Raw genomic sequence first — 10,897 nt, 5'->3', positions numbered from 1 at the left:
GCAGAATGCACTTTAGATTGACAAACAGTGTGGGACAGGGGCAACATGGGAATATCATGTGTACAGCAACTCAAAAAGGCGCTTGCATGAAGCACTGAATGCACATTATCACGCAGTGCGTACGTGCCCCCAGTGTCTCAGGTGAGATAGGAACATTGGCAACTGCCTTACACTGAGTCAGACCATTGGTCTATCTACAGGGCTGGCACCAGCCTGCCTCGCCCACAGCACCGTTCGCCCAAATACCCCCTCCTGATTCAGGTGGCATAGGTCTTATATAGGCCCGCCCACCCACGTCACCTACCTACCTCTGGCATTAGTATGCATGCCCCATCTGCTGTGCACGCACACGTGCCATCACCCAAGATGGCAGTGGGGGCATCAACCCTTTAGGGAGGGCCCTGCCGCCATCTTGGGTGATGACAGGCATGCACACGCACTGATGTGCTAACACAACAGGTTGGTGAGGCAGGCGGGCTTATTTAACCCCACACTGCCTGTATGGGTGTGTGTGTGTGCCTGGGAGCTCCCGCTCTGCAATCCAAGGCAGTGTGCTGGGTCACATGGAGCAGGCTCCACCCTACCACTCAAAGGAGGGTCCTCTTAGGGGCCCTCAGCCATAGCCTAACCTGGCCATGTGCTGGTGCCGGACCTGTCCATCCAGGTCAGTATCGTCTATACTGACTGGCTGGCAACCCACCAGGCTTTCAGGCAGGTGTCTTTCCCAGCCCTACTTGGAGATGCCAGGGACTGAATCAGGGAACTTCCATGCAAAGGAGATGCTCTGTCACTGAACTGCAGCCCTTTCCAGTTCAGGTGTTGCCTCCTCTCAAATGGATCTAAGATTGTAGTCCACTCATTTTATCCCACAGAACTCACTGAGAGCCAAGCCAGCCCTATTTCCAGTGTTTCTTTCCTACCTGCGTATAAAGGATCCAGTGGGGAGTGAGTGATGCTGGTTTGGGTGCTATATTCTGTGGGGAGATTGTAGACCTCCTCTCTGGTGAATTGCTGTGTTCCAAACTGAGAGAAAGAACCTGAACCAGAAATAGGGAAGATTAATTTACTTTATAAATCTGGCTAATAAAAGAGAATTCCTTTTCAAATGCAAGGCACAGGAAAGACTGATCCATATATCATGTTTCCTGCATCAACCACTTGACAAACCAAAAAGGAAATTATAAGACTTCTTAAGTTCACATTATAGGATATTCATGTGGGAGATGAAAAGATACCCTTAATGTCACAACAATTTAGAAATGTACCCCACTCTACACACAAATCTGTTTGTTTTTCCATTTATATCCCACTTTTCCTCCAAGGAGCTCACAATGACATACATGGTTCTTTCCCCATCACCACCTCATTTTATCCACACAACAACCCTGTGAGGTAGGTTAAACTGAGAGACACTGGTTGGCCGAAATCACTTTGTGTTCCTCACGGCCAAGTAGGGATTTGAACCCTAGTCTCCCATCTGCTAGTCTGACACTCTCACCGCTGTACCACACTGGCACTGCAGTACACATCACACTGCACAATACACACACAGGGTGCAGAAAATTCACCAAATTTATTGCTCATGCCTCCCTCCTCTAGCTGTATTCTGTGCAATAAGCTATATAGAGGTCCTCAGCAGAACCCCTGATGTCTTGTTCAACATGGTATATGCAGGAATGTTAGCTCCTACCTATTTCTTTCAAGACAGCAGCAATTTATCCATGCTCAGATGCAGTACAAAGAAGTACTCATTATAACTTTTTCAGTGGAAAAGATGTACTGTACCTCCATCTTGAGATTCAATAGTGATAATGCCTTCTCTTTCAGGCCCGAAGCCTTGGGTGGTCTTTGCTTGAACTTTGAACTTATATGGAACATTTTCACTCAGGTAGGGCACTGTCAGGGTGGTCTCTGGGTTGTCACCCTCTACATAGATATTCCTGGGCTCCCCTATGTGAACAGAAATAAAGAACAGGTAGTACCTAAAGAATAAGTAACAAAGCTCAATCAGACACCTATCTATTTTACTCTGTGTGTGTGTGTGTGATGTCAGAAACATTAATTCAGTGGCTCATGTGCACCTGCAGAAGTCTGATGCACATACCTCTGACTCAGGAAATGCTGCATGTGTGTGTGCATGCATGCTTGCATTGGGAATTCCACAAATGAACTGCAGTTTTTAAAATCAGAACTTTCACATACCTCCACCATGCAGTGTCTCACAGGTGACCATGTAGCCTAGAATCAACCCGTTGGGTTGGCGGGGTCTCTCCCAGCTCAGCTGAAGAGAGTCTGGACTCAGGGCTGTGAACACCAGAGGCCCTGGGGCGCTAGGAGTGCTCAAGGTAAATGGTGAACCTATAAAGTCCATGTTCCAAAGAAGACAAAAGGTCAGTGTTCCAAAGAAGAAAACAAAGTGAACTAGCTGCAAGGACTGACGTTTGTGGAATTTAAAATTTGATTTATGCCCTAAATTTTAAAAAATGATGTCTTAAATTCTCATGAAGTGGAATACCACAATACATCATTTCCATGAAGAAAAAGCACAATTCTACATAGCTCGAAATCGATGTCACAGAGAAGCAAAACATCTGGAGGGGCAGTTGTACGCTAGTAGCACATAAAGCTGATTAAGCTTGTTCTATCATGGTTAACAAACAGTGAAGTCTACCTTACCTGGAACAGGACTCAGAGGGCTGTGGGGATCCACTTGTGACTCAATAGTTATCACACCTTCTCTTTCTGGACCCCATCCTTCATCACTTTGGGCCTTCACTTTGAAGACATAGGAGTGGTTTGGCAGTAGGTCATCCACCACCACCGAGTTTTGATTAGGGTTTGGAATTGTGAGCCTCTGAATCTCTCCTAGGGAATGGGAAAAGACACCCCTGTCACTTTCACAAGCCACTGTGGCCAAAACTGCAGCTTCCATGGCAAATTGATACTCCTGTGGGCTAAGCTGTCTCCCTGAGGTCACACAAATGAGGGTTGCTACTCATAAGATGCATTTCCTACACACAAGTAACTTCTGTGTAGAAAATTGTGAGAGTCCTCCCATGTAAAGTTCTTTATGCAGGATGAATGCACACATGCTTACTCTGCCAAAGGGCTGTCCCAAAACAATAGGTGCTGCCAGGTGTTTGTTTGGGAATCGAAGTACCCTCTGCATTTTGGTCTAAGTGCAGAATCTACCTGGTCTCCCTTTCCAACCAAATGAATACCATGTAATAGATCCTCAGTGATCTGTTAAAAGTAATTTATTTGGTTGATATAGGAAAGACCACGTAGATCAGGAATAGCTAACCAGGTGCCCTCCAGATGTTATTGGATCCCTTTATTCCTGTTCATTGGCCATGCTGGCTGGGGCTGATGGGAGCTTTATTCAACAAGATTGGGAGAGCACCACGTTGGCTAACCCTGATGCAGTTTGCCCCTGACAAAGAGCACTCAGCCTGAAATGCATATAGCACTTAACAATCCATTGGCAGGACCTGCAGTTTTAGAGTTTCTCCCCTATATTTAGTCTTGCCTTCCTCAGTCTGCCTACATACCACCATTGGACTGGTGCGTGCGACCACTTCTGCTCTGGATCCTTGCCCCTCTTGGCTGGTAAAAGCTAGCAGGGATGGAACAGCCGGCTGGGCCAGGGAAGTGATTAATGCCTCTTTACGAGAGGGAGTGGTCCCCAGCTGCCTGAAAGAGGCGGCTGTTAGACCACTTCTAAAGAAGTCTTCCTTGGACCCAGAAAACCTAAATAACTATAGGCCGGTAGCGAATGTTCCATTCCTGGGCAACGTCTTAGAGCGGGTGGTTGCTAACCAGCTCCAGACACTCTTGGATGAAACCGATTATCTAGATCCATTTCAATCCGGTTTCAGGCCCGGTTTTGGTACTGAGACAGCCTTGGTCGCCCTGTATGATGACCTGTGTCGGGAGAGGGATGGGGGGAGTGTAACCCTGTTGATTCTCCTTGATCTCTCAGCTGCTTTTGATACCATCGACCATGGTATCCTTCTGGAGCGACTTATCGAGTTGGGAGTGGGAGGTACTGCTTGGCAGTGGCTCCGCTCCTACTTGGTAGGTCGGCTCCAGAAGGTAGTGCTTGGGGAGCATTGCTTGACACCCTGGGTTCTCCAGTATGGGGTCCCGCAGGGGTCAGTTCTGTCCCCCATGCTCTTTAATATCTATATGAAGCCGCTGGGGGCGGTCATCAGGAGTTTTGGAGTGCGTAGTCATCAGTATGCTGATGACACGCAGCTCTACGTCTCCTTTTCATCTTCTTCAGGTGAGGCTGTCAATGTACTGAACCGTTGCCTGGCCGCAATAATGGACTGGATGAGAGCTAATAAATTGAAGCTCAATCCAGACAAGACTGAGATGCTGTTAGTGAGCGGTTTCTCTGATCAGATGGTGGATATTCAACCTGTTCTGGATGGGGTTACACTCCCCCTGAAGGAGCAGGTTCGTAGTCTGGGAGTTCTTTTAGATCCTTCATTGTCACTTGAGGCCCAGGTAGCCTCGGTGGCACAAAGTGCGTTCTATCAACTTCGGTTGGTAGCTCAGCTACGTCCCTATCTGGACAGCGATGACCTTGCTTCAGTTATCCATGCTCTGGTAACCTCAAGATTGGACTACTGCAATGCGCTTTACGTGGGGCTACCTTTGAAGACGGTTCGGAAACTGCAGCTCGTGCAAAACGCTGCGGCCCGATTGTTGACTAGGACCAAACGATCTGAACATATAACACCTGTTCTGGCCCGTTTGCACTGGCTGCCTATATGTTTCAGGGCCAGATTCAAAGTGTTGGTTTTGACCTATAAAGCCTTATATGGCGCGGGCCCACAATACCTGATGGAACGCCTCTCCCGATATGAAACTACCCATACACTGCGTGTAACATCGAAGGCCCTCCTCCGGGTGCCGACTCATAAAGAGGCCCGGAGGATGACGACAAGATCTAGGGCCTTCTCAGTGGTGGCCCCCGAACTATGGAATAGTCTTTCTGACGAGGTGCGCCTGGCGCCAACTTTGCTCTCTTTTCGGCGCCAGGTTAAAACGTACCTCTTTTCCCAGGCATTTTAATATTTTAATATTCTTAGTATATTTATTACATCTTAGTATACTAGAACAATTATGTAATATGTTTTTAGTCTTTGGAATTTTGTTATGTGTGTGGTATTGATATGTGATTTTATTATATTGTATTTTAAATTTATGCTGTTCACCGCCCAGAGAGCCTTTGGCTGTGGGCAGTATAGAAATTGAATAAAATAATAATAATAATAAATAATAATTATCATCAACTGCTTCTGCTCCTCTTCCTCATCATTTCTACCACCTGCTTGTCAGGAAGAAAGCTAGTAAGAAAGCAGTCAGGTGGTGTCTCCTTCTCCTCCTCCTCCCCATCACTTGTCTGGGTCACAGCAGGGGCCAGGTGAACAAGCAAACAAGTTGTCATGGTGAAGAAGGAGGAGGATATCTAGAAAGTTCTTCTCAGGGAGCCCTTTGTTGGAGTGTGGGCCCTTGGCAGAAGCCCAACCACACCAACCCTTGATGCTGGTCCTGACATGAATATTTTCACTTGGGATTCACATCATTTTATAACCAGTGGTCACGTTTGGGTAGGTAGTTCAGTCTTGCTCGAAATAGTCCTGAGATAGTGGGGGCATTGGGAAAAAAAGAATCTATGCAATTCTGACTTCATGAGATGCTATTTTTTCTGCAAACCTCCCTACACATTGGGGGCTTATACAAAAAATGTCACAAAAGCAGGTGGCAAAAGAGATTTCCTCCAACTGTATTTAACTTCCTGCTGTTCTTCAGCAGACACAACAGTTTCCTTTAATTCTCTTGAGGGCTTTTTCCTGGTAATTAGTGCCACTAATACAGAGAAATATGAACAGTATGGCAATGATTGAAAAACACTGAAAGAGTTCAATCATCTTACAAAGGCTGTGTTCAGAATATCGTATCTTGGCTTAATAAACTGAGATAAGAACAAGCCTTTTGGCCATGTAAGCCACCCTTTCACATGAGTAAATGAACAATCCAGGAAGTTTCCTATTAACTACAGTTTCTCATTTTATACAAACCAGGAAACTATAGTTAATGGTTCTGAAACAAGCAGGATATGAAAAAAATGGTTCAAAGTTGTCTTAATAGCCTAGCTTTTTCCAGAGGTGTTAATCATAGTTTTTTGGTTCGAGCTAAATGGAAACTAGCTAATGGAAGACAATTTGCTGTCTTGTGAAAAGGGAGAAGTGAAGGGGCTCTTGTGTGACCAAAAGGCTCATTCATATCTCTGTTTATTCAATTGAGATATGATTGTCCAAACATGGCCTGTCTCTTCCATTGTTGTTTGAGTGTCCAAATGGAGTCTGTGCCTCTTCCTCAGGGGGAGATGTGTGTGCTGTCCCTGCATCTGGAACAAAGGCTGGCAGGGAAGGAAAGGAGATGCACAGCCTTAGCTTTGGATGTACCAAATGCAATAAAGCTCTTTTCACTTGTATTTTTCCCCCTCTTGCCTCTTTTGAATATCTGGGGGGCTCTGTGATTGGTGGCTACCCAGCAGCAGTTTAGAAGCATACTTCCAGTCTTCCCCACCTAGGTACCTTTCTTTGGAATACAAATCGCATCAACCCTAGCTAGTGTGGACAATGTTTATGGAGGATAGAAGCTGTAATCCAACATCATCTGGATAGCCTTAGGGTTGGGGAAGGCTATAACCACAAAACAAGGAGTAAGAAAATTGTGAGGAGTAGTTTCTCCATACAGAGCAGGGAATAAAATCTTCTGCTTTTTTGTTCCAAGTTATACTCTGTGTCCTGATCACCTTATAATATTGTCTGATGAAATAGGTCTTTTCTTAGGAATGAATGAACAAACACAACTCTGCACTGCATTACCAGCAAAGGGAACATCACTGACCTCCATTGAGGAGCTGGTACTGTACACTATATCCTTGCACTTCTTTATCACAGTGTGGCTCCTGCCAGCTGACCTTCAGTGAAGTAGGCCCCAGGGCAGAGAACACTAAGCGGGTAGGAGTATCAGGAACACCCAGCTGCATCCTGGAATCTGTGGCAGAGACAGAAAATCATGGGCTTAGGTCTGAAGGCTGGGAAAGGACCAAAATCAGCCTTGCCCATGAATGTGAAAAGCTTCTTTTGTGTCCAAGGAGAACAAGCAGAATGTCCCTTCATAAAATAGAGGGATAGTCAGACCTATTGAGAATCTGGCTACAAAGGCTTCAGATGCTGAGGTGCAGCTTAGCTGAAGAATAAGGATAGAGACCCACTTACTGTTGTGCTGGTTCCAGTGGGCCTCCACCTCTGCTTTCTGAAAATGGCAGGGGCGCACAACACTAGTCAAACTTTGCCCCTTTTTACTCTAAAACCTGGCCGGATCAGCTTAAAAATTCAGCTTCAGACAGATTTCTATATGGATTGGTAGATCAACCCCTTGTCCCTCCAGGTGTGGCCAATGGAAACACTTTGCTGTAGGCTCAGGCAGAAACAGTGATTGGCCCAACACTTTGCTGTGGGCGATCCTGAAAGGTCTGAAGTCAGCATTGGGAAGGGAGATGTGTCTAGCAGAGGACAATGTCACTTCAAAATTCAGCCAGAAAAACTATTCTGGCTATTTTTGAAGCAACAATTGTGCCCATGGCCTAAGTTAAGCTAGGCAGCTTCTGAAAAGAGCACCTTGGCCACACTCTCCAGGAACAGGGCTGCAGCTTGAGAACTCTCTGGCATTAGAGAATTAAGACAAAAAAAAAAAAGGGGGGGGGGGAGATAATCTGATTTTGCCAAGCAAGCTCCTCTTTCTTCTGTCCCCCCAGATCCTGGATCCCTAAGGCACAGCAAGGTCCCAGGCAGAGGCCAGGTTAAGCTCACTCACCCTGAAGCACTGTGTCCAAGCTGCTCAGTGCTTCACGGACATCTTCCGAGTGAGTGCGGCCCCTGGCCTTCTGGGGGATGGCATAATGCACCCTGGACTGCGTGCCCTGCCCTGACATGCCTGCACAGAGAAACAAAATGGTGCTGGAGTCAGTGCTATCAACACAAAGGGGTGGGCATGGGGAAAGCCCTATAATGCCCTGAATCCCGTACTAACAAAAGAATTATGGGGAATGTTCCTGAGAGGGTTAGCCAACACCCGGCTCTGACTCTCAAGTGTCATCTTCATAGAAGGACATCTTTATAGAAGGACATTTTTTTAAAGGCAGCCCTAAAGTCTTCAGGATATCTTGAGGGTATCCAAATCCACACAAACTAGTTTAAGGGATTCAAGAGGGCAGACACCGAGCCCATCTGAACCATCATTAAGCCAGCAGCTACTTTCCCATGGGGAAGGAAGGAACAGGAAAGGAGACGTTCTAGGGACAGGAAATTAACACTCTACTGCAATGGAAAGGGTAGCTGGAGGCGGGGTGGGGATAGACAGCCATCCCATTTGCCCATAAGTCTCCCAGCCAAGGCTGAGGCGGGGAAAGACAGGCCCTGGACTATGGGCACATCAGTCACTTGAAAAGCAGCTAGAATGGTTCTTCTGGCTGCATTTTGAAGGGCCTCTGCCCTCGGCTGGCCACACCTCCCTTCCCCACTGCTGACCTTCCAGGACTGCCCACAGCAAAGCATTGGACCAATCACTGTTTCTACCTAAGCCTACGGCAAAGGTTTTTTTCCATTGCACACTTGGAAGGCAAATCGGTTGATCTACCAATTAGCAGCAAAATCTGTCTGTAGCAAAATTTTTAAAAAGCTGCACTCCAGCTGATCCAAGGAGGTTTTACAGTCAATAGGGCTGGGTTTGACTAGTGTTGTGTGCCCCCATTTTCATAAAAGAGAGGTGGAGACGCACTGGAACCGGCACAACAGTAAGTGTGTCCCCTGGCGTGCTACCTGTTTCCATGGCAAAGAAGCAATTGCTCTCCACAGTCAGCTATGGCTGAATAAACACATTGACTGGCATGCTTTTTGTGCTATGCTCTCCACTTTGAGGCAGAGGCAGAGAAATAAACTCCATGGCTGGCAACTGGAGCCGGATGAAAGCCTTAACACCCTTGGTCTGCAGTGCCCCCTTTCCCATATCCCTCAAAAATGCGGGGGGCATTACTGCCTGACTAGGAATGGTTTGTAGGAAGGGAAGGGGTAACCTTAAAGGACAGAGAAAAAAGGGTGGGGGTGTTTGAGTGTGGGGTGGTGAAGAACTTGAGGCAGCTCCTAAAATATTTTGCTTCCTCCTTGAAAGCCTCTGAGTCATATCCCATGAAGTCATCTTGTTGGTGCAAGGGATGCCCTCTCCTCTTCCTGTGCACCCATCCAGATCTGCTCTGGAGAGTCAGGGAAAACCCCAGAACAGATTAAGGGGGTGCAGGGAGAAGAGAGGAAGAGGAAGTCCCATTGCGCAGGCAAAAGTCCTTGCGCTAACAGAATGACTTTGTTGGATACAACCCACTGGTCTGGGAGGCCAGGAATCCCTTTCTGCTGGTAGAACCAGAAGTAGGCCTGGCCAGGTGAAGGTGCTATCCTGGGGTAGAGACACACTTACTATTGTGTCAGTTCCAGTGCATCTCTACCTCTGTTTTCTGAAAACAGGGGCATACGGCACTAGTTAAATTCTGCCCCTTTTCACTCTAAAACCTGGTCAGATCAGCTTAAGTGCATTTTTAAAAAAATCAGCTTCAGACAGATTTCACAACTGGCAGAGACAGTGATGGCCTAACTTTTTGTTGTGGGTGGTCCTGAAAGATCTGAAGTCAGCAGTGGGGAAGGGAGGTGTGTCCAGCCGAGTGCAAAGTTGCTTCAAAACACAGCCAAATAAATCCACATTCTCCCTGTTTTTGAAGTGACGAGTGTGCCCACAGCCCTGGATGTAAAGGGCAGCTTCAAAACTAGAGGAAAATTGTGGGAATTCAGGATTTCCACAGTTATTGAAGTAGCCAACACTAAGTACAATGTCTGAATCTCAATAGCAACTTTGATCTATGCAAATTAGTTTTAAGCAGGACATTTTGCTCTGTTCTCCCTGCAGCTTCTCAATTAAAGGCCTGTAGATACAGAGACACAGACATAAAACAGTTTGCTAAGGATGAAAAATACAGGGTTCTGAGAGGACATCATACAAGGTCAGAGAGTGTTAATCAGCTTGGACAGCTGTAGTCACTCGAATGATGAAGCCTGCAAATGAAAGCTGACATGGTGAAGAAGTAGAAAGGTTTGGGAGGGGGCAGGCTGAATTGCTACATGCACACACATGTACACAAAGCTGGTGGAGGATTAGAAGGAACTTTATAACATGGATAGATTAGCTAGTTATGAGATGAGTCACTGCAGGTGGGGGAAACATTCAGGAAGACAATTAACCATGCTAAGTCATTTGCTATACCTAGATATTTGGAAATCCAATAGGGACCATCAGTTATGACTATAGAATCCCGAGCATCACTATCGCCATGGTAACCCTTCTCCATTGCCCTCCTGAAGCACACTTCCTGTGGCATCAGGACCATCCTCCCAGCATCTTCATGTATGGGAGGAAATATCCTTCTGTACTGGTCTACAAGATAGGGCAAAACAAAGAGAAAGAAACAAGCACCATTGAAGACACCAGAAGAGATCTCAGCACCGTTGCCCAGGCACAGAGCCAGAAGAAATAGTATGAAGAAAAAGAGTGCCTTCTCCACGCTGGATTGACACTTGGATACTTAAAGGCAGAGAGAAACCATGGACCTATAGACAAAGTCACAGATAGCAACCCCACCAAGTGATGGAGAGAGGAATCACTGGGAATGTGAGTTAGAGAAAACTTCTCAGTGTAAGAAATAGTGCAGAAAAAGGAACAAGGATAACTTGTTTCCTGTGATGCTAGAATCAAGGGGTAGGCCCTGAAGCAC

At 46.4% G+C, this 10,897-nt stretch overlaps 1 protein-coding gene across 8 annotated transcripts in view; it reads right to left on the bottom strand.

The window, feature by feature from the left end:
• Window positions 1-10,897, bottom strand: part of ITGB4 (integrin subunit beta 4) — a 99,726-nt gene that overhangs the window by 4,159 nt on the left and 84,670 nt on the right. For 6 of the 8 annotated variants that reach the window (XM_061616190.1, XM_061616187.1, XM_061616188.1 and 3 more), the window contains 6 exons: window positions 10,390-10,560; window positions 6,928-7,077; window positions 2,677-2,865; window positions 2,203-2,358; window positions 1,786-1,950; window positions 921-1,037 (listed from right to left, as the gene is read on the bottom strand). In XM_061616190.1, the coding sequence (XP_061472174.1) occupies window positions 921-1,037; window positions 1,786-1,950; window positions 2,203-2,358; window positions 2,677-2,865; window positions 6,928-7,077; window positions 10,390-10,560 (948 nt within the window). Of the gene's footprint in view, window positions 1-920; window positions 1,038-1,785; window positions 1,951-2,202; window positions 2,359-2,676; window positions 2,866-6,927; window positions 7,078-7,899; window positions 8,020-10,389; window positions 10,561-10,897 lie in introns of all 8 variants that reach the window. The other 2 variants (XM_061616189.1, XM_061616191.1) reach the window with 2 other exon arrangements.

The sequence above is a fragment of the Rhineura floridana genome, chromosome 3 (genome assembly GCF_030035675.1).
Source record: "Rhineura floridana isolate rRhiFlo1 chromosome 3, rRhiFlo1.hap2, whole genome shotgun sequence".
NCBI classification, from domain to species: Eukaryota; Metazoa; Chordata; class Lepidosauria; order Squamata; family Rhineuridae; genus Rhineura; species Rhineura floridana.
The sequence above is the reverse complement of the archived record's forward strand: the minus strand, read 5'-3'. Positions and strand labels throughout refer to the sequence as shown.